Source organism: Brachypodium distachyon, chromosome 3 (genome assembly GCF_000005505.3).
Source record: "Brachypodium distachyon strain Bd21 chromosome 3, Brachypodium_distachyon_v3.0, whole genome shotgun sequence".
NCBI classification, from domain to species: Eukaryota; Viridiplantae; Streptophyta; class Magnoliopsida; order Poales; family Poaceae; genus Brachypodium; species Brachypodium distachyon.
The window spans coordinates 58,128,326-58,152,025 of NC_016133.3; the positions used below are offsets into that span (position 1 = coordinate 58,128,326).

At 48.2% G+C, this 23,700-nt stretch overlaps 2 protein-coding genes, 1 long non-coding RNA gene and 1 pseudogene across 3 annotated transcripts; 1 reads left to right on the top strand and 3 right to left on the bottom strand.

The window, feature by feature from the left end:
- Window positions 1-242: 242 nt before the first annotated feature.
- LOC112271771 lies at window positions 243-5,274 on the bottom strand. The gene is made up of 4 exons (XM_024461829.1): window positions 3,113-5,274; window positions 1,002-1,215; window positions 695-873; window positions 243-547 (listed from the first exon to the last, which is right to left on the bottom strand). The coding sequence occupies exon 1, from the start codon at window positions 5,011-5,013 to the stop codon at window positions 3,412-3,414; it is 1,602 nt and encodes a 533-aa protein (XP_024317597.1). The 5' UTR covers window positions 5,014-5,274; the 3' UTR covers window positions 243-547; window positions 695-873; window positions 1,002-1,215; window positions 3,113-3,411.
- On the top strand, window positions 1,227-2,916 carry LOC112271772. The gene is made up of 2 exons (XR_002965162.1): window positions 1,227-2,319; window positions 2,397-2,916. It is a non-coding gene; the product is annotated as an uncharacterized LOC112271772 (long non-coding RNA).
- Window positions 5,275-15,122: 9,848 nt separating the features above from the next.
- Window positions 15,123-15,905, bottom strand: LOC100846622. Its single transcript, XM_014900593.1, has one exon. It carries the CDS (start codon window positions 15,903-15,905, stop codon window positions 15,123-15,125), a length of 783 nt encoding a protein of 260 aa, XP_014756079.1.
- Window positions 15,906-17,429: 1,524 nt separating this feature from the next.
- LOC100846932 lies at window positions 17,430-19,221 on the bottom strand (annotated as a pseudogene).
- Between the last annotated feature and the right edge of the window lie 4,479 nt (window positions 19,222-23,700).

A 23,700-nucleotide genomic window follows, 5' to 3' on the forward strand; every position in this document is an offset into this window, starting at 1 on the left:
AGATTGCTTCTGTTGAAAGAAAAATTGAGTCTTTATCTGTTAGAGAGGATTATAAACCTAAAAGATCCATAAACTAGATCAATGAAAGGCCAAAATGACCTCCATCCTCAACAGAACTACAACAGCAACACAGTTTATAACTGCTATTACTCCACCTGTTGCAGCACACGAAGAACAGACTCATTCAGAGAATATACTTCCCAATAAAATAGAGGAATATACTTCCCAATAAAAAATAATTCTAAGATGAAATCGCATTGAATAATAAGGTAAAGCTAACTCATGGCCTCGCATCTCATAATTCACTTTGTTGGAGACATGGAACAAATAGAGGAATTCATAGTGGATAGGCTAGAACTGATATGTTTAACAAGTACAGTTCTTGTGATCTAACAAGATGGCTATCCGAAACTAAATTAGGGCCTTAAGGGCATGGGTCCGTAGCCTCTGCAGGAGACGCGGATTGTTCATTCACTCAGCGGTTGCAGCATGAGAGGTTGCAGCACACGAAGAACAGACTCACTTTGTCCTCCCCTCTTGTTGTTGCCTGCATATTGTAAAAGAAAGCAAGATGTTAACATTTGTCGTCAAACAATGGGGGCAATACTAGGAATATAGAATCACAGATGCGAGCCTCGATATAAGATCAAAAGATGCAAAAATTACTAGTTGACTAATGTAAAATAGAACATACCACAAGTCAGTCCTACTCCACCAGACTTGAATAAAGTACATCCACATCCAAGTTATCACTTGTACCAGATCCGAAGTGGCCTGGTACCGGGAAAGCAAGTGCAGAATTACCCATGTAGTATTTGCGAGATTGTGGATGCACAATAATGCTGGAATCATTCTCGCAAACAACACAACGACCTGTTCAGAAAGTAAAACAAAATGAATTCGTGAAGATCAGCCTGTAATCCACAACATTTTTGTTGACATGATAATTAATTTGCGGTAATCCAGAATTCAGCAACAAATATATCCATATAAAAGCTTACCAGGATATTGATGGTAATCCGGTATAGGGCAACAAAAAGGATATTTTGACTCTTCAACTCTCTCACCGTATTGGTTCCAGAATTCAGCAAAGAACAGCTTCCACGATAATCCATCATCTGAGCTAGCCAAAAAGTTGGCATGATAGACATCCGTACAACTGTAGTTTCTTTGTCGGGTCACTCCACATATAACGCCAAGCTTGTATGGTGGTACCTAGAAAAAGCATGAAGCTGAATAGTTAATCATCTTGGCATTTTCTAAATGTTTCATATAGCACTATATGGTTAAAAAGCGGCTTTCTTTTAGTTTGTTGCCACTTCCTATCTGTAGTAGACCAGCTGTTTGATTTACCACAACTGTAAAAAAACGTGTTCAAATAATCTACTCTGGCTAAATTGTATTGAATTTTTAGTGATAAATTTGCAAAAGCATTGCCCTATGCTACTTACATTTTTCAATAGAAGTTAGCTGGGTACGACATATTATTTATAATTTTCAGGCTTGTTCATATTTCAGAGGTAAGGATGAAAATATCTCTAGAAACTGCACCTACTCAAAGGCCACGCGGTTTCCTTGGTATATGGAGCCCTGTCCTATCTGCTGTGGGCAATGCATTCAAAATTCAGGTAACATAACATTATTTACTGGCAAATCATTCTGGAGCCAAAGCAAAGTTGACTTATGTACCGAATCATATTTCTTGTCCAATGCCCGTCTAACTCACGAAGGTTATGATGTAAACCTTGGTCCACATTGGGAAATACCAGACGTACTTACATGCTATCATCTTCTATTTTTAATTTGAGCTCTTCCTAACTAATAAAATCTATAGCGTCAAGAACTGGAACAATAAGGAAACAATCTATTCTATGATTCTATCTCAAAGGGACTCATATCTATTCTAGCTCAAAGGGACTCATAGTTTAATCAGACTTCCAAAGGACTGCATGCGTTCTTCCGCAGAAGTTTTATGCACGTTCAAATCGGTAACTGTTGCAGAAGTTATATTTCTTAACTACGAACTGCGAGGTGTATTCCGTCTAAGGAACTGTAATTTTATCCTTGTTTACTTTAGGTGCATCTAAGGAAGGTCATGCACAAAAGCAGGTTTATGCGGAAGAGTGCCATTATCCCTGCATCTTATATTTTCAGTAGAGAGCTCCGCAAATCCTTTACTGAGTGATGATAAAGCTCATTTTGTCACCCCAAGTAAATCTACAGAAAATATAAGATGTTGAGGATTGTGGATGAGGTCTCTTTTGATTCGGTTCACAATGGAAGGATGTTTAGCATCTGGAGGCCTCTATGCCCTAGTGGGTATGAAACGAGACTTGTGTCCATCTAGTGCACCTGTTTCTACAATGATGCTGAAAGCATAGAGCGCTTATTTGCAGGTGTGTCTCAATTGGAGATGTTGCTCATGTTGCAACCCATCTGCCGCACTTTGCTGCTATCCACAAAAAATGTCAACGGGAATTTTGTGCTTCCTCTCGTCTATGAGCCTATGACCTGGTCAGTGTTCAGAGAAATCTTTTCTTGTAACAGGACCTCGCTGCAATTCATGGCGCTCCGTCAGCCAAAAGAGGAGTCTCCACAGAAGCCTAAGAAGATAACAGAGCCGTATCTCCAGCAAGCACTGTAAACTCTATGATCCTGTGAGGAGAGAAGCAGACAGCACCGTGCATCGGAGATATGAAGAGCGATGTACATAATGTAGGAAATACGAGTCCAAGAAAACTTTGCCAGGCATTTTTGTACAGAAGCCCAGCATTATGTGACTGAGCATGGCTTTTTTGCGGGGGAAAGTAATTTGTTGGCCTGGTTTTGCTTTTTCTGCTTAATGCTTGGCTTACAGGCTTGAGTGTACAACTTTAGGCAGTAGATGGGGAGAGTACACACTTCTTAGATTTTTCCGTTTTCTCTTGTGAGTTCTGATTGCAAAAGCAAGTTCTTTTAATCTTCTTCCTAGAATCTTCTTCAGCCAAATAAGTGCAAAGGTCTTTTGATATTGTGCAGTTTCAGTTCTACATGACAGTGGCTAATGCAAGTCCTACTCAATTCACATTTTGAAATATATAACTGCAGTAATGAAATGGGCAGAAGTACGTACCAGGGGCTCACTGTAGCCATGGCCAATAAGCAACTCTTCCAACACTCTACGGACATTAGCTTGCTGAGACTCGAATAAAGACCTCTCTGCGGATAGTGTCGCCAAATCTATTTTTTGCCTTGGCATGCTGTTTAGCCGCTCCAAGGCAGCTGATCTATCCATAGCTCTTCTTCGCACTTCTGCATTATCTGTTGTTTCCTTCAATAGAGCATCCTTTAGTCCATCGAAAGCGGCATCTGGATTTCCACTGACCCTAAATTGGCAGTACAAGTTGTAGAACCGTCAAGTGGGCACGCACTCTAGGAATGCCCCGAAGACAGCAGGCTCAGGGTGTTTCGCGGCCAGTGCCACATCACACATATTCGATAACTCCGAGATCGGGGTGTCCAATCGACTTTTGCACAAGAGTGTGACAGCATCTTGCTCATCTGTTGTGGGGGATCTGCAAAGATAGGCAACGAGGCCATCGACCGGGACTCAACTCGATGCTTGGATCGCGCATCGAGTATATCCGCAGCTCTAATCTTCGAAGCAACATCCCAGGAGAGTGGGTAGAGAACATCATACCAAGCTGTGTTGATAACAATGTTGGCCACAGGGTCCAACGGTCCATAACAGTGACCGGCTGCTAGTAGTGAGCGGAGGAGGTGGCCCTCACGTAGTGCACGGACCGGTAGCATGGCGATCGCCATCAGGTACACAGCATGTACCATATCAAGGAGCTGGAACTTGAGGAACGGCAGGAATTCTGGATTCTCCAAGGTCAACGGTAAGTTACTATGGCTGACCAGTCTCCTTTGGTTTAGAGGGAACATGCGTAGCATGTTGGTCGTGTCATCCGAGGAACCAGCATAGGTCTGACAAGGCTGTGTGATTGAGGAAGAGGTGGTACCGTCCATCGAGATGCAAGTTGTGACGAAGAAATCAGGTCCGAAGCACACGGTCATGGTGATGCCACCACTGCTGTCCCGAAAAGTACCAACAGGAGGAGGGCGTGACGGCGGCGGCGGCGGCGACCATGGATGGCACAACATCTTGCAGATCTTGTGGACACAAGCAGATGTGAGCTTCCCCCCTTGGCTCAGAACCTCTAGGACGGGCTGGACCAAGCAACAGCTGTAAGTCGATGTCATCAGACGTAACAGATCAGGTGCAGAACACGGTGGGTAAGCTGCCTCCACAAATGCTGCCTTGGTCCTAGCTGAATCATGTACGAGAAGATCTGGATGATCCGGGCCACCAATATAGTGATGCACTTCTTCAACTGCAGCGCGGAGGTCATATCCGGCCATGTATAGCAAGAGCTCGGACTGAGGCGGTGTGAGATTCCGAAAGTAGCGGAGCATGAACATGTTGAGTGCTTCCCAAGAGCTGCGAGCGCCTTCTGTGAATGTAATCTTTCTCTTAGTTGGCTCAATTGGGTCCACCGGATACATCAAGTAGGGCTCGGTGTGGGCAAAAGTGTCGACAGTGGTGATGATGATATTGGTGACGGGGTCGGCGAAGCCAATGGCGAGACCGCTGTGTGTGAGGCAGCGGGTAAGGTACGGGATCTCAGCAAGCGGGAGGCGGCTGGCCGCCTCGACGAAATAGCCAGCCAGCTTGTCGAAGTACTCCGAGGCGATCGGGTCTGCGGGCACCGGTGAGAGCGGCCGCCACTCGCCCTTGTCCCAGGCGGAGGAGTCTCCCCCGGCAGCGGTCCACCAGTGTCCATCATGAAGGGGAGGGTTGCGGGGCGCGAGGGAATCTGCGGGCAGGAGAGCTCGAGGCGGCCGGTCCCAGGCAGAGGAGGAGTCGCCCCTGCGCGAGGGGCACGCGGCGGCGGAGGAGGAGGAGTCGTCGCTGTCGGAGGTAGAGTCGTGATGGGGAGGGAGGCCGGCGCCGGCGGCAGGATACGTCATGGTGGAGGGCGCCGGCGGCAGGATAGGGCAGAGATCCAAAACAGCAACGAATCCGCCCGAGTTTGGCAAACTTTTTTTTTAATATATATATATACTACTAGCAGGGGCCGGCGCGGCCCGTGAAGAAAATACACGCACAGCCCAGTAATCGTTCAGCCCAGCGTCGTAACGGTGTCCCCGTGCCAGCCGGGCATCGCACATGATCAGAATGGCCGCGTTATCATAATCCCGTTTCTTCCACCGTTTATCGTTATTTTCGTGTTTGGCTAACTATCTTTTTGCTACTTTTGTGTGCATTTTTTCACATCAAATTATAAAATAAATTTAGCGCAGCACAGTTCAGCAATCCAAATTGAGCTTTAGTGTTTGTGTCGCGTTTGTATTCAGCCGGCTCAAAGAGCTAAAAAGCACTGGGCTTTACATGGCGACCGAAATACAACTTTTTTCCATCACTCGATTATTAAAAGGAGAAGGAAAAATAGAATAATCTCTATCCAAGACAACTCAGGTATGGTCATACATCATGATTCAGAGGTAATAGCAAAAACTTTCATTGACTATTTTCTTAATCTTTTCACCACTAGTAATACCTCCGCCGATCTCAACTTTAATGCCGTTAACCCTTTTTTACCTCCTGATGATTATACGTATTCTACTCCGGACAAAGATGAAATTCTGCATGTTCTAAAACGGATGAAAAGAAACTCCTCTCCAGGGCCCGATGGTTTTAATGTTGCTTTTTACCTTGCAGCCTGGGATTGAATCGCTGACGATGTTGTTCTCTACGGTAGCTAACTTTTATACCACTGGCACCATCCCTCCTAGAATCAATGACACATTTATTGCCCTCATTCCTAAGAAGATGGCTCCCAGTTCTCCTCATGACTTTAGACCCATTAGTCTTTGCAATGTAATTTACAAAATCATTGCTAAAACCCTTACCAACCGTCTTAAGAGCCACCTTCCTGATTATATCCATCCCATGCAACAAGCTTTTATCGAAGGTAGGAGGATTAGCAACAACATCATTATAGCCCAAGAAATTACTCACTCCTTCACTCTTAGCTCTTGGGACCAGCCTGCTTTTATGCTAAAAATTGATCTTGCTAAAGCCTTTGACTGTCTTGAATGGAACTTCATCGCTCAAGCACTTGCACGTAAAGGGCTGCATGGACATTTTATTCGTCTTATTTACAATTGCATTTCCTCTCCAACTTTTTCTGTTATTATCAATGGACAACCTTTTGCTAAGTTTTCAGGCACCAGGGGAATTAGACAAGGATGTCCGTTATCTCCGTACCTTTTTGTCCTTGCAATTAATAACTCTCCATCTCATTGCAGCAGGCTCTTCAAGACCAAGAACTTTCAGGTATTTCTCTTGGGCCCGGTTGCCCTCGGATTCACTCTTTATTATTTGCTGATGATCTTTTGGTATGTGGCCATGCTTGCCTTGCTGAAATTCAGAAAATGAAGCTCATAATTGACAGTTTCTGCACAAAATCTGGCCAAACCCCCAACTAGGCCAAATCTGCCATTCTTTTTAGTAAAAATGTTGATTTGCAGACTAAACAGGCTATCAAGCAGGTTTTCCCGGTTCAAGATATGGACAAAGACAAGATCCATCTTGGTCATCCTCTTCTACTTCCTGCGAAAGACCGCTCCTCAGCCTACTCTTTTATTTTGGATAAATTCAAAACTAAGCTTAATGGTTTTAAAGCTAACAAACTTTCTCATGCAGGGAGGTTTACACTTATTAATTTTGTCTTCTCTTCTATCCCTATTTACTGTATGTCAACTATTCTCTTCACCAAGAAATTTCTCGCTAAACTCACTGCTATCATTACCATATGAACTCCAAATCAAATCCTTAAAATTCCAGTGAATCAAAATAACTCATTGTGGGCTTAGAAATATATTTTCCACCCAAAATATTCCTTTATAAATACTTTTATACTTAAATAGGTTTGGAATAAGCTCCAAATAAAATCTCATAATGTTTATTTGGTTCAATAAATTCCCAAATAGATTTATAACACCAAATCACGCACTTTGAAACCATACCAAATGTTTCCAACTACATGTACGTAGGAGAGTCACGTTATTCCACTCTCAACGATGGAATAAATGTTGGAATGACATTTGCACTTGAGGATGTCATGTTATCCTCTTCTCGAATATTTGATAACTCGTTCTCGAAAACAAAATGAACATGACAAAAATGAAAATCAAGAAAAATGTGGTTGAATCATTGAATATGTTTCCAACCTTATAATCAGAAAAGTCATATTATTCCCTCTCTTTAACATTTAAATAAATGTTGAAAAGTATTTCTAATCAATTCAAATATTCCAACGATGCTCTCAAATGGTCATGGCATCCAAATTAGAATCTTAGCGTGTTAGTAAATCCTTCAAAAAGAACATAGGATTTATTAAGATTCAAATAAAATCCAGATAAAATCATAAGATGCAAATGGGTTCAAATAAGATACTTTGAACTCATATAAATGTCCCAACCATGTTGTATAATTTGGATAGTCATATTAAGCCACTCTTTTGTCGAATTTTCAAACATGGTATGAAAAAGATTTAAATAGGTACGGAAAATTTAAAATTCTTCAGAATTTCACAACCAAAATATTTCCAAAACCAATATTTTAATTAAAATAATTATTTTATTTAAAATTCCAAAATAAGATTTGGCAAGGCTAGAGGAGAAGGTTCACTCGTCTCTCACTTGGAATCCATATGACATGTGTCTCTCACAAATGGTCTTGACAAAGCACCTACAAGTGTACTGGCTTCCTTGCTCGTAACTTTAGCAGATAAATCCATTTATGAAACATCAAAATCTTCTCTTACTTGGTGTGACTAGGAATCCTTTTGGTACAACCCTCAATCATAAGTTCTTGAAATTCTGCTTCATAGTACTTTACTCCAATCATACTTTTTTTTTTCTTCAAAGGTCTTCCAATCTTGGATAAATTCTTGACAACCATTGGAGGGGTCTATCCTGACACAATGGGTTTTGGAAAAGTAACTTCTTTAATCCAAAACATACACTTGTGGACTCGATGTACGTAGAGTTCATGTTCCTTGAGGTTTAGTCCATTCTCCTTGAAGACTTTATTCTTTCTCAAAATGTCTCATTGGCATTCTTGAGATTCCGTATATAACTTGAATCATCTTGAGCAGGGTTCCTCATTTTGCTCACCAAATACTAGGTTTTCAGATAGGAAAGAATAGATTTTACAAAGAGAGAAACGTCTACTACCCAAACACAAAGGTTTTGTGATTAAAATAATTTTATTTGTGTCCGTCAATAAATCCAAAAGATGACATCTCACAAATCATGTCTACTTTGAGTAAGTATGTGCCAAGGGTTTATAATCCTATCAAGGTCACCTTCAAATCTTGCAGTTCTTCATAACTTCATTAGTACGGATCTTCCAAAATCCTTGTTGCAATCTTGATGTGGTATCGCTCCACTTATCATCCTCGTCTGTTGAAGGCACCACTAATTCTTTTGAAGAGGAAAGGGATGTTGGAATTTATTTAAAACTAGATAAGAGCATGAAAGAATAGATGAGAATGGAACTACTAGAGGTTTTGTAAATATTTATCTTTGCAAATAAGTCCTTAAAGTTTATCCAAACTAGGGTCACGATCCTACAGGCAACACAATGCTCTGATACCATCTGAAGCGACCTCGTCCATATAGGGTTTGATCTCTGTGCTTATAGTGCTAGTCACTAGATCGACTCACTAGCACACACAGTTTCAAGATGAAATATCGAGATACAAAGGTCAAAGTACTTTATTACAACGCATTCATCCAGAATTTAAGAGAGTACTTACAACTCTGCATGACCTCTTGGGTCAGCATAAACGAAATATTGTTCAAAACTAAAGCAGCGGAAAATGGTAAGATAGATTGAGCCCCAACTACTCCAAGGTGGGAGCATGTTGGAATGCAGGCTCGTGACCCAAATCACAACGTAAACCCAACTCGTCGTCAGTATAACTTGCATCATTAGACGACAAAGCCACTAGGGTCAATACATTGAATGTAGTGGCAAGTTCACTAAAGATTATAGTTTAAAACGAAACAACGGAAATGGTAAGATAAGATGAGCCACAACTACTCCACGGTGAGAGCATGTTGGAATGCAGGCTCGTAACCCAAAACACGACGATACCTTACTCGTCGTCAGAATAACCTGCATCATTAGATGACGCAGCCACTAGGGTCAATACATTGAATGTATTGGCAAGTTCACTAAAGGATATAACAAGACCTACCAAGTACATGCATAGTTTGGCTAGGTGGGGTTTGGGTTATTTGCATAAAAGCCTTATTGTTTAAACCTATCATTTTAATCAAAATAATTTTATCACTATTGGACATTGGGTAGACACACCAATGCTCCTATTAATCTATTGGATACCGGATAGACATCAACGAGTGCTCCTATCCCAAGTTTAACCCATCAAGTTTTATTATGAAATTGGAATGAGTGAGACTTTCCTTCTAGCTTCACAATCTAGTTGCCCAAAGTTGTCCATGACCGGGGACACGGTCAAGTACTCAGTTTGACACTCGCGAGAGGTTGTACACTTTACCCACAAGAAACCGACGTGTTGATCCATTGCTGTCCTCAGGGTAGAGTAGCAACGGCATCGATTACAAGACTTTCAAAAGTAATTCCCCAGACCCATACCGAGGGACCCGCTCCCACCTACACGGCTACATCATCACGATCACCTCAGGCCCAGGTTCAAACAGCTTGCTCAATCTTGGCAGAGCCCATATTACCAAGTGGTTGTACTGGAAGCTACTAAACAGGAAACTAGTCCAGTCTCTGTTATCCCAGGTGGCATTCCACATTTGCGACGCAGGCGCTCCCATAGACATGGAGAGACGACTCATAGACATGGACCCATAGAAATGGACCTAACGCCGCATAACATCCAAAATCTCAAAGCAGTCCACCCAAGACGGTTCATTAAATTACTTGTTTTGCCATACACTAAGAAAACATAACTTTACTCCATATCAACAAATATATCATGATGTAATGATTCCACCCCTGATATAACATAGCATAGCATGTAACTACATACGATGGCAATTGGTGGAACAGGACATGGCAAGGGTAACCTATACTACTAGGAATTCATAGCTAGCATAGATACAATAATAATCCTATCAATGCAACTAATAAAATCTAGTGCATAGTAAAAATAACAGGATCATGGTCAAAGTGAACTTGCCTTGGTTAAGATTGTTGAAGCCTTCTTCTTAAACGACACATAATCACTATAATCGCACTCCGAGTGATCTATCGTGGAGAACAAATAACCAAATATAAATACACAATTTACACAATTCGAATAACTCCAAATGAACACCAAACACGAGTCAACATGAAAAGCAATCAATAATAATACTAATTTAACGTATAACTAGTACTACTTTAACCCTAAACAAGGTTCTAGGTCCTAGGGCTAAGACTAGAGTGGCTAAGTGTGGAATTTTAGTCTATAAGAACTGTTATAACTTAGATACTTTGGTTGTTTCGACAAAGGTGCAAAAGGGCAGAACAAGAAGAGGTTTTATGCTAATGGTTAAAACTAGCTACACACTAACTAACACAATTGGATTCCTCTCAATAGGATCTACAGAGCTAGATACTATGGGCTTACAAAGATGGCTAGTCAGAATCTGACAGAGAAAGATACTAACTTATACTGAATACCTACTGATGCTAGAGGGTTCTAAAGACAAAGATCTAATAAGAAGAAATTTATTATTCAATCTACTCTTCCATTTGCCACTGGTTTCATCCTAAACGGAGATGTGAGACAAAAACTGAAGTAAGCGCCTGCGTCAGGGGACACCTTCCCAGGCAAGTTGGCTTCCCGAGGGGCGTCTCGATGGAAATCTGCAAGCGGTCCTCCAGGGTAACCCCCGCAGCTCGGCCAGTCCTGCTCCAGGGAGACCCCCTTTCCAGGTACTTGCCGAGCTGGTGGCTTCCCAGGCAGTCCGCACCGAGCTGCCCAGGGCACCAACCTTGCGGGAAACGGGCGAGGCGACCCACGCGTTAAGTAACGGTGGTACCCCGGGTGCCACTGGTACGACAGAAACTGTCTGTTGTAGCCCGTGGCTTAGACACCGGGGATGCTGGACACCCCCTTTTTGGTTCGGCAGTGGGCGATGGGGATCGCTCCGACGATTGCCGACAAGGCCAATGACGAGCGTAACGATGATGCGAATGAGTTTTACCCAGGTTCGGGCCACCCGGAGGTGTAAAACGCTACGTCCTGCTTTTGAGTGTGTATTAGCCAATGAAAAGGTGGTTACAGGTTGCCGGGGGAGTTCCCGGGCGTTCTTTCCCTTACTGCTAAGTGGCTACTTTCTATTCCGGGTGCGAACCCCTTGACCAGTGGCCTTGGTCCTCCTTTTATACTCAAGGGGATACCACAGGTGCCACGGTTTGCATGGGAGACGCGTTCCTGGACACGCATCGGGTGAAAAACCTAGGCAGCTAGCCCTTGCTGCGTTGTCATGCATGCACGGTAAAAACTACTATGGCTAGGGCGATACGTGCCCTTAGATTCACTGCGGAGTGCGTACTGTAGAATGACGAGACGGGTAACCGCCCTTCTGCTGGAGCATTTAAATGCCTGTCTTGTGCCACACTCCGAGCCCCGACCAGCCCTGCACAGAGGGAGCTTGCCGGGCGAACATGTGGCGGAGATACCCTGCTTGCCCTGAGTATTGGCCTTGACGCAAGCGCTTACATCATGCGGTACCCTCCCCGGCAAGCGCCAGGCTGGTGGCTTCCCGGCTCTGTGTTGCCTGGGACGTCGTCCTTGCGGGAAGCACGCAGAGCGACCCACGCGTTAAGCAACGGTGGTACCCCGGGTGCCACTGGTGCGACAGTAGCCCCCGGGCGTGGGCTGGCAACGCATGTTCCCGGGTTGCTTCGTCCTGGGTCGTTTGCCGGGCTACGCGCTTCCCGACGCGTGGGTCCCGGGTCACACCGGGTCCCGACCCACCGGTCGCTGGGCCACCTCTCCCTCTTACGAGAGGAAACGGCCAGGAGCGTGATTTGCGCCCTCAACCCCCATAATTAGCAGGGAGTTAAGGCCACGTCGCACACCCCAGATTAACCCCGACAGTAACTCGGGCGCATTACTGCAGATCGTGGGGTGTCCGTTGGAACCACCCAAAACCCAGGATAAATACCCGAGTCCTGGCGGCGCAAATCCCACCTGCCGATTCGCACCCCAGCTCCTTCCTTGCGCAGACCCCAAACTTCCACCTTAGCCAAGCATCCCCTTCATGTGCCATGGCCTCAAAAGCTCCCAAGCGCAGCAAAGGTTCCGCCGGCGACCAAGGCGACAGCTCCCGGAAGAGGGAGTTGTCGGAGAAGGAGAAGAAGGAGAGGGAGAAGAGGGCTAAGCTTGCCTTCTTCAAGCCTGGGTACAATGGGGGGGGGGGGTGGAGAAGCTACGCTTGGCTGTTGCGACCGAGCACAACGAGTTCGGGCCGACGCGGGTCCTGCCCATCGGCGCGGTCCACGACGACCACTACTTCCGCATCTTCGGGCGCTTCATCCTTGCCGGGTTCGCTCCTCCACACTCCCTCTTTCTTCACGCAATCATGGAGTCGTACGGGCTCCGGCTCGCGCAGTTCCACCCCACGTCCCTCTTCACGCTGGCGGTGTTCCAGTACCTGTGTGAAGGGTTCGTGGGGGTGATGCCGTTGGTGGTGTTGTTCCGCCACTACTTCTACCCCCGCGTCGAGAAGGGGGCACCGATGTCGTCGGGAGTTTCGTTTCGCTTCCGCGACGGCCTCCGGTCCGAGTTCATCGTCATGGGGAAGAAGAAGATCGAGACCGAGTGGTGCGGCGACTGGTGCTGGGTGCGTGTCGACGAGCCGGCGGATTTCTACCGCTGGCCCATGAAGCCTCCTAGAGGCACCAAGGACTGGAGCAACTAGGACCCCAGGGACGCCGAGCTGGCGCCGATCTGTGACAAGATCGCGGCTCTGCGGCTGACGGGTCTCTCCGATATGGACGTGGCCCGCAGCTACGTGGGGCGGCGCATCGCGCCCCTGCAACGGCGGAGTCACCCAATGTGGACGTACACTGGGCCGGAGGATCGGACCCGACTGTAGCGGGATGGACTAACGTCGGCCGTGATCCGTGAGTGGGTGAAGGGGATCACCGGCGACAATGCCCCCTTCACGACTCCGCCGCCGGGGGCAGTGCCGCTCCATGCTGGGATCCCGAATTCGGGATCCCAGGATTATCCCCCTTGCGACGAGTGGGGGATAGTCTCCGGCGCTTCGTCCGGGAGCCCTCCCCCGCAACCTCGGACCCGCGGCGGCAAGGTGCCTGCCGCAGAGGTGGAGGAGGAAGGCGGCTCGGATTGGGACTTCGAGGGGAACGAGGGAGTCGACACCGGCGTCGCCTCCAAGAGCGAGCAGATCCGGGGGGACGGCGACGGCGGTGCTGAGGACAACAATGGTGACGGCAACGAGGGCGACGATGACGACGACGCCGTGCCGCTGTCGAAGCTGTCGTCAGCCTAGGGGACGAGCCATCGCTCAGGCGGCTCAACGGTATCTGCCCCCGCAACTGGCTGCGGGGCCGGCAAGTGCTGCCGGGGCCAGGGGGCCAGCCTCCCCAGCACAGCGGGCAAGCCTGGGGGTATTGCCAGCGCGTAGGACTCCCCCGGCGGGGGCGTATTCGCAGACCGGGTGCTCAAGCTCAACCCGCCAAGGTATCCGTCTTGCTGTTCATCTCAACCTGTTCTACGCGTCATTTTCGCCTTATGCTTTATACTCATTGTCCTTTGCTGTGATTGATGCAGGTCGACGACGAAGAGGGGGGCGACCGGCGCTCCACTAGCCGCCCCGGCCAAGAAGCCCCGCACGTCCGCCAGCGCTGGTGGCAGCAGCAGTGGCCTCGGCGCGGGGACGGCGGTGGCAACAGGGGGCGCACACGGCGACCCACCTGCTGCCGGTGGGGTGGACGCCCCAACAGGTACTTGCCTCAGCGCACGTCCCGAATTGGATCCCTGTGCTTGTTCGATACTGATGTCCCGTCTTGCAGCAGCGGCTTCCCCCGCAGCCACAGCTGTGGGAGGACACGCAGCCGATCCCAGCCCCGAGGCTGAGGTGATCGTCGTGGAGGGCTCGCCCACTCGGTCCCCCACGCACGACCCTGCCGGAAGCAGTGCAGTGGCAGGAGCGGCGGTTGGCACCCCGGGCAGCGCTGGGCAGGCAGCGCAGCCCAAGGCGGCCAAGGAGGGCAAACCGCGCCCTGAGGCGACGGGCGGCGGCAGCCCAGACAAGCCCCCGAGCCCCCAGCCTACCCGGACTGGGGAGGCTGGATTGGGAAGTTGAGCCGTGAAGACAAAAACACTCTACCGGCTAGCACCACAGCTGGTGGGCTAGACAACTTGAGTTCGAATCCTCACACTGCTATATTGCTTGGTTGGCTAGTTCCTCATAGCCAGCCCATTCATTTGCCCGTCAAAAAGAAAACAAAAACACTAAATGCTTCAGTACATATGGCCAGAAACCAAAACCAATCAAGCTTTAGAAGGGTAATCAACAACTGCTGGACTTTGAATGAAAATTTCTGAAAATTGAGTATATAGGTATAACAAAAGCTAATCAAACTCAAAATCCATATTACCGTCTCTCACAGTTGAATTCCGAGAAGAGTTTTTTTCCCAGCACGAGCAGCAACACACTAATAAATGCTTCAAAATATATGACCAGAAACCAAAACCAATCAAGCTTTAGAAGGGTAGTCAACAACTGCTGGGTTTTGAATCAAAATTCCTGAAAATTGAGTATGTAGGTATAACAAAAGCTAATCAAACTCAAAATCCATGTTACCATCTCTCACAGTTGAATTCCGGGAAGATTTTTTTCCCCAGCACACCCAGCAACATTCTGCAACCCCTGGAATACACTCATCAATGGTAGTTAAGCAAATCCTTTGAGCTTGTCTAAAGTGTTAATGTATCAACACATGATAGTTTGGGGCACAGAATGGACCTTCAACATCTCTGTTAATGCTCTCACAATCACAGTTGGACTTTAGGAATTTGCCCTGCGCAAGCAGCAGCATAGGCATCTGCAAGCCCTGGAACACACTCATTATAGCGGTCAAGGAACTTCTCTACAAATCTCTTCTCGGTCAGAGCAAACACACTGTAAAAATCAATGTCTTTTGTCACCAGTTCCTTCGCCTTCAGAACTTGTATGACATAGTGCCGGGGCATCAACCGCCTCTCCAAGCTATAAGACAGCATTACAGGCCTGCGCGCTATGTATGAAGCATCCAACATAACCTCCATTTTCAGGAACTCAATGGTCTGAACCAACTTCCCCTCTGACGTACTCAGAATGCCTGGTGCCTTGCCTCTGACGTACTCAGCTTCAGAGCATCCAAGAGCCTTCTCCAACAAGTCCCGTTTTGCACTAACATTCACAGGAGCGAAGTTGCAGACAATCACCAGGGCTTTCATGAACAATCCCGAACAACGGCGCACGCCCAACATCTCGGCACGCGCCACCATTTCTTTCACACGCTCTGGCTCCATGGTGAGCAGTTCGGTGCGCACAATGAGCTTGGCAATGTGACAAGCAGTTAGGCCGCACTGCTGCAAGAAGGCCGTATTGGGCTCGACTACCTTCTCGATGTTCCGGCCGAGGATGTACAACCTTGTCTTGAGGGCCACTTCCACCTTGTCGTAGGAGCCCAGCAAGGAGATGTAGAACTCGAGGCGGGGGATTCGGGACGGGGAGACCAAGATCCCCGGATCGAATTTAACGAGGCGGGAGATCTGGGCAGGGGAGAGGCCCATGGCCCATGCCCCGGAGCCGGGCGACGCGGGGGGTTAGGGTTTTGTCCGCACCGTGGCAGAGCAATCGCGGGTCCCTGGCAACCGCCGCCGCGAGGTCGGCTTTGGCGAGACCGGCGTCGGCAAGGAATGCGCGGACGGCGTCAGGCTTGGCGGGCGACTTGACGCGCTGCAGGTGTTTGGAGTTGGAGGCCTTGAGGGCTTGGGCTGGTGTGAGGCCCCAGGTGGCGACGAGGTAGCCCGCCGCGACGAATGGGGCGTCCGGTGTGGCGGCGGCGGTGGAGAGGAGGAAGAAGCGGTGAAGGGAGGAGGCATGGAGATCGGAGGCGCCGCCCAGGGCGAAACGGAGGCGGCGCAGCATCGCGGCGGCGTGCCTGCGTGCCCCCAGTGGCCTTCGTCTTCTGCCGAGAGACCGTTTGCTCTGACCCTGTCCGCTCTTGTTTTTTTTTTTCCTTAGCCGGGAGCCCGGGAGACGTTTGCTCTCGATTTTATTGATCTTTCTACTGTAAATTTGATAAAATTTGAATTTTTTTTAAGGAAACCCAAAACGGAGAAAATAACTCGTTTGTTGATTCTCAGGAATTAGCAAAACTTATAAGCGCGAAATTGTTTTTGCCAGTGATGCTCTAGCCGCCAAAGAAATGCACGCACGGGACGGCACTATGGGTGGAGACAATTGGACTACGCAGAGGTTATGGTTGGAGGTGACAACATCGTCGAAGCAGAGAGGATTGAACAACGTGAGGATTATGGATTTGTTGAGAGGATTGAACAACGTGAGGATTATGGATTTGTTCAATGGTCATGGTTAGGCAAGCCTAATCTCTCCTACTTATCTTCTACTAATTCATCGCCACTTCCCTTTGCCAATCTTCCGATCCTAAAGCCTCGTCTTATCAAAACTTTAAAACTACGACCATTTAATTTTTTTAATACTCTCTCCGTCCAACAAAAGATGTCTCAACTTTGACTAAATTTGAATGCATCTATACACTAAGTCATGTCTAGATACATCTAAATTTTGACAAACTTGAAACATCTTTTGCTGGACGGAGGGAGTATTTGATTTGATGTTAACCCAAAATGTACTACAATGAGATCCCCGGTGATGATTCATTATATATTTGTTATTAAAAAGAGTAGGTGGTTTTGTATATTCTTCTAAACCTGGTGATAACATAAACATTACAAAGTACAAAATTAATACCAACAAAAAACACTGATAGGTGGCAACCACCGAGTAACTGGGCAATACAAAATTCAGCAGCTATTATGCACTGTGCTAGAATGTATATGTGCCCGTATATCTTCAGGGAAGATTGGTACTGTACAGAGAGTCTATTCTGTTTCCTCTTCTGTCTTTGAACAAAGTAGCACTGTGGAAACAAACAGAGCAAAATATATCAACTTACGGCCAATGAAGGACTCCAGCTCAGTCTCTTATATGACTATCAGAACGCATCAGTTCACATACAGCCTTCAAATTTGCCATAAGAATCATAAGTAGAATAACAACAATTAACAGAATGTACCAAATTCAGCACTCACTTAGTTCTCAGGCGGTGCTGTGCTGGATTGATGATCTGAATGAATTTCAACAGGCAACGCAGCCCACACAGATACGGTAAATAAATTCATAAAATTCTACAAGAGATCTGACTAATGTTCCCCTAGCTGAAGAAAATGCACAGCGACTCATGGTTCGCAAAAGGAAAAGGCTTACCATGAAAAAGATTGCACCCTCAGATGCCAGGACTATGACAGCTGCTCTTTTCCAGTAACTAAAAACGAAAAAAAGAATTGTAATATGGAAACTTGCGTTTCAGACTCCAAACGTAGCTGGATAAATTGTAGCATCAGAATTGATGGCCACAAATATGACAACAAATATTTCATTTTTATTTGTTATCATATAGACCTTCATCCGTGTCATCAGCTTCAGCAGCCATGGCCTCTCCGACGCCCAGCACATTAAGTTTCCCCAGAATTTTGATGCTAGCAGCTAGCATCTCGAGGTGTAAAGCACACATCAGGAGTATCCAAATACAGCAAGGACAAAACGATCCTTCCATTTAGACGGTTTGCGAAGATTCAGCATAGAAGAACAAAGAAGAAGTATGATCCTTCATAGCGCAACTCCAGCAGGCAGTTTCCCTTGGCAAGCATTTGTGTATTCATCATCCAGGCCTGGAAGAACATCCTTATGGGGGTGTATATACCTGCATCGGAACAACTCGTCGCCAAGAGTGAGCAATGTGTAGAACGTTATATCTTTCTGGATCAAGCCTTTCTCCTGGAGCACCTTCATCACGTAGTATCGGGGCACCAGTCGGCACTCTAGGCTATACATCAGCATCGTAGGCCTGCTAAGGGTGCACCTGGCGTCAATGCGGACCACATTGGTCAGGAACTCCGACACATTGCGAATCTTCTCCCTGGAGCACCTCAGCACCACCGGGTTCCTTCTCACCATGTTGATCACCTCGGCCTCAGAGCACCCAAGCGTCTCACTGAAGAACTTAAGCTTGGCTGCCATCGTTTCCGTGCCTAGGGCCATCATCGTGGTCACAGCGTGCCTGAACATAGGCGAATTACGCGGCACGCCGAGCTTATCGGCACGGGCAAGGATGGATCTTACGGCTTCCGGGTTCCTGGTGAGCAGCCCCGTGCTGGGAATGCACATCTTGGCAATAACACAAGCAGTTAGCCCGCATTCTTGTAGCAGCTCGATGTTGGGCTTAACGACCTTCTCGAGGTCCGACGTGAGGATGTAGAAGTTGCGCCTGACGATGCGGAGGAACATCTCCGGCGATCCCAGGAAGGGCAGCCAGAACCCAAGCCGCTCCTGGACGTTGAAGGAGCGGAGGACGTAGGGGGCCGTGCGGGCGAAGGTCTGGACCTGGGCGTCGGAGAGGCCATGGCTGCGGAAGCTGGCGATGCGGATCTTCAAGTTTTTCTCGACGCTGCAGTTGAGGATGCGCGGGTCTACGGCTACAACTTTGGCGATGTCGGCCTTGGAGAGGCAGAGCGGGGCCCCGCCGAGGAAGGCGAGGACGGAGTCGGCATTGGAGGTGCACTTCCAATGGGATATGTACTTGGTGGATTTCCGGGCCAGATCCCGCGTGAGACCGCAGGTGGTAACGAGGTAGTCCTCAGCGGCGAAGCGGACCGACGGCGGCGAGGCGGCGGATGCGGCGGTTGATAGGAGCGCAAGGCGGACGGAGAAGAAGCCGGGCGTGGCGGCGCAGCGGAGGGAGAGGAATTGTTTCTGGAGGCGAAGCATCGCGGCGGCGGCTTCGCTGGTCGCTGCCAAAGCCTGTTAAGGGTAAACCGTATATAATTTGCTGGGCCTTTTGGGGGGCACAACAAAATAAGGCTCTAGTCCAGTGGGCTCTCTCATACAGAGAGACTGAAAGCTATGGGCTATTTCTCGGAGAAAAGGAAAGCTATGGGCCAAGTCCAGCAAATCAACGACTCAACTGCCTATTACAGATTAAAAACTGCCTATTACAGTATCCATTTATCCTAACCCTCCCCTCAATTTTCTTCCACAAGTGAACTCTTATGTTGTATATAGTAAGTGTGCACGTGCACGCAGGTCCGATTTAAAACATGTTTTTCGAATTACGTTTCTCATTCGAGTGCCAAGTTGCTTTTTATTACCTATTTCCAACTGAGCCACTTAAATAGCTACCAATGGTGTAGAGATGTAAGCATGCATTTACAAATGTAAGGTACTGCCGTATTGTCATCACAGTTTACTTGTTCCCGAACCTAGACTTTCCAGAACAGAACATCGAGCAGTGCGCAAATATGATTTAGGGTTGTGTGGGACAGAGCCTCCACATATCTCGTATATAAAAAGGACCAACAGTTACATGTACAACACGACTAAGACTAGGACACGTATACAACACGTATACGAATCGGTTTCTAACACTCCACCTCAATCTGAACTACTACTACATACAAGGTTCAGATTGGATTGGAACCGGTCTAACATCTGTCGTGTAGCTGGTTTAGTAAATACATCAGCTAGTTGGTCATTCGTCGAGATGAACCTGACGTCTAAAGCTCCAGAAGCAACGCGCTCTCGCACAAAGTGGAAGTCGATCTCTATGTGCTTGGTCCGTGCGTGAAAGACTGGATTCGCCGTCAGATATGTAGCCCCAATGTTATCACACCATAAGATGGTGGTTCGCTGTTGTGACACGCCTAGCTCCTTGAGCAGTGATTCTACCCAGATGGCTTCAGCAGCACCATTCGCCAAAGCTTTGTACTCCGCCTTTGTGCTAGATCTAGAGACTGTAGGCTGTTTCTTGGCACTCCACGAAATAATATTTGAGCCAACAAACACAGCAAAGCCACTGGTGGATCGGCGGTCATCAATACATCCTGCCCAATCCGCATCCGTGAAAACACTCACGCCAGTAGATGGAGACTTCCGTATCCTCAATCCCATGCTAAGAGTCCCTTTGACATAGCGCAATATACGCTTGACTGCTTCCCAATGCACGTCAGTCGGCTGTGATAGATACTGACACACCTTGTTGACAGCAAAGGATAAATCTGGACGAGTGAGAGTCAAATACTGCAAACCTCCAACGATACTGCGATACCTGGTAGCATCCTCAGGACCCAGTAGTGTTCCAGTCTCACGAGCCAGGCGCTCGGTGGTAGCCAATGGTGTCGAAGTGGGTCTACAATTCTCCATACTCACACGATGAAGAAGATCCAACGCATACTTTCGTTGAGTCAATGTCATGCCCCCTGAATTGTAGGACGCTTCAAGACCCAGAAAGTACTCAAGGGTACCTAGATCCTTGATCGGAAAGCTGTCAGCAAGAGATTTAACAAGACCATCCACTGCAGCTGTCGTAGACCCAGTGATCACAATATCATCCACGTACACGAGCATGTAAATCTGCACACCATGCTGATCGAAGAGGAAAAGAGACGTGTCGGCCTTTGATGAGACAAAACCAAGCTGAACGAGACGAGCACTCAAACGGGCATACCATGCACGAGGAGACTGTTTGAGACCATAAAGAGCTCGTTGCAACTTGCACACATGAGAGGGAAAACGTTCATCCTCAAACCCCGGCGGTTGCTGCATGTAGACATCCTCCGAGAGAAAACCATGAAGGAAGGCATTACGGACGTCAATCTGCCGTAAACTCCAACCGCGGGACACTGCAAGAGAAAGAACCAAACGGACTGTGGCTGGCTTCACAACGGGACTAAAAGTATCTCCATAATCAATACCTTGCTGCTGAGTAAAACCGCGAGCGACAAGACGAGCTTTGTGCTTATCAATAGAACCGTCTGGATGTTGCTTCGTCTTGAAAACCCACTTGCTCCCCACGACATTGACTCCAGGCGGTCGTGGAACCAACACCCATGTGTTGGTATGACGAAGGGCAGCAAACTCATCAGCCATGGCGGTATGCCAAGCAGGTTCACGGAGGGCATCGTGATGTGAGACAGGCGTCGCAAAGAAGGCACGACGCTGAGGATCATACCGGACAGTACCATCGGTGTACTCTTTAGCACGACGTGTAGCATCCCGGGTGCGCGTCACCATCGGATGGAGCAGCTCGGGAATGACGTGATCTGCAGCACCGTTGCCGACGGCGACAGCAGCGGAGGCCGGCACCCCGGCCGAATCCACAGCCGGCCCACGGGCCGGAGGAGCAGAGGCAGGCGATGACGCCCCGGGAGGTGGCCCATTGCTCGGGGACGGGCCAGCGCTAGAAGAAAGGTCGGGCGATGCCGATGGCCCGACATGCGTCCCATGCATAGCAGCCTCGGGCGGCATGACGCCATGCACGTCGATCGGCTGCGCTGCGGACTGCATCGTCGGTACCTGCACAGGAGAGACACTGGCTTGGCCAGAAATATCAGTAGCCAAGTAGGACAAGTCGTAATCACGCACAGACATACTCGTAGCCGGTTCAGTGGATGGAAAAGAGATAGCCTCTTTAAGAGTTGACACATCGATAGTAACTCCGGGAGTAGCAAACGGAAAAACCGACTCGTCAAAGACCACGTCTCGCGAGACATAGATACGTCCTGTAGACCATCTAGGCACTTATACCCCTTATGCATAGGATTGTACCCAAGGAACACACACATCGTCGAACGAAACTCAAGTTTGTGCGAATTATACTTGCGCAAGCTAGGCCAACACGCACAACCAAAGATGCGGAGAAACGAATAATCTGGTGGAGTTTGAAAGAGACGATGGATAGGCGTATCCTGACCAAGCACCGGGGTCAGCATGCGATTGATGAGATAGCATGCGGTGAGAAAAGCTTCGTCCCAATAACGCAATGGGAGAGAGGAGTGCGCAAGTAATGCGAGGCCAGTCTCTACGAGATGACGATGCTTGCGCTCGGCAATACCATTCTGTTGGGAGGTGTGAGGGCAAGAAACTCTATGAACGAAGCCCGTCCGCTGAAAATAGCGATTCAACCTATGATACTCACCACCCCAATCAGACTGGACAGCTTTAAGGTTAGCATTCAAAAGAAGCTCAACATGAGCTTGGAAAGCATAGAAAACTTGCTCAACATCAGACTTGTGCTTAAGGAGATAGATCCAGGAAAAACGAGAATAGTCGTCGATAAAACTCACATAATACTTGTACCCCCCAGAGGAAGCACGAGCAGGGCCCCAAACATCAGTATGAACCAAGTCAAGAGGCATAGTAGAAACACGAGATGAAGCAGTGTAAGACAACTGACGACTTTTACCACGTTGACAAGCATCACAAACTAAATTTGAATTGTCTGAGGATGAACACTCTAGATCATTATCCCTAACAATGGAACTGACGACATTATTGGAGGGATGGCCAAGCCGCTGATGCCACTTGGCCGACATAGTCCGAACGCTAGATGAAGCACTCCGCGCAGACGTGACGCGTCCGAGCGGGAGAGGGTAGAGTCCACCTTGACTTCTACCGCGCAAAAGGATTCTCCGGGTGGCCTTGTCCTTAACAAGGAAAAAATATCGATGAAACTCAATAAAGATGTCATTATCCGAGACTAGACGATATACGGACAGAAGATGCTGACGAATATGCGGAACATGCAGGATATTATTCAAGCGAATAGAAGAACCGGCTAAGGTCGAGTGCCCAATGTGCGAGATTGACAAACCTGAGCCGTTGGCTACTTGAACATGATCCTGGCCGCCGTAGCGCTCGCGAACGTGAAGACGCTCGAGGTCACTGGTCAGGTGGTCGGTGGCGCCGGAGTCCATCACCCACGGAGGAGGCGGATTGTTGTTGGAGGAGGTCGATGCCGTGTTCGCCGAGCGGGGGTTGTCGGTGTAGTTATCCTGATCGTAGCGGTTGCGGCACTGCATAGCTTCGTGCCCCCAATTCTTGCATATCTGGCACCTTGGGCGCCAGCGACGCCCGTTACCGTTGCGGCCGTTGCCGCCACCGCCTCCACCGCCATTGTTTCGGCGGTTGTCGTGGCCGCCACCTTGGCCGCCGTGCTGCTGGCCGCCTCCTTGGCTGTCGTAGCCCTGCTGAGGATAGCCCCCTTGCGGGTAGCCCTGCCCCTGCTGCGAGTATCCAGCGGGGCGTCCTCCAGACGTGCGCGCATCAAGCGCGCGAGAGCGGTTGCCGGCAGGGGCGCCATATCGTGAAGCGGCATTGGCGGATGAGGACCAATCCCCCTCGTCGGACTGCTGCGACAGTTGCAGTGCTTCATAGTTCAGCACCGTGGAGTAGAATTCAGCGGGGGTCACCGGAGTGGTGATGACGCTGAGAGACGCCGCGATCGGG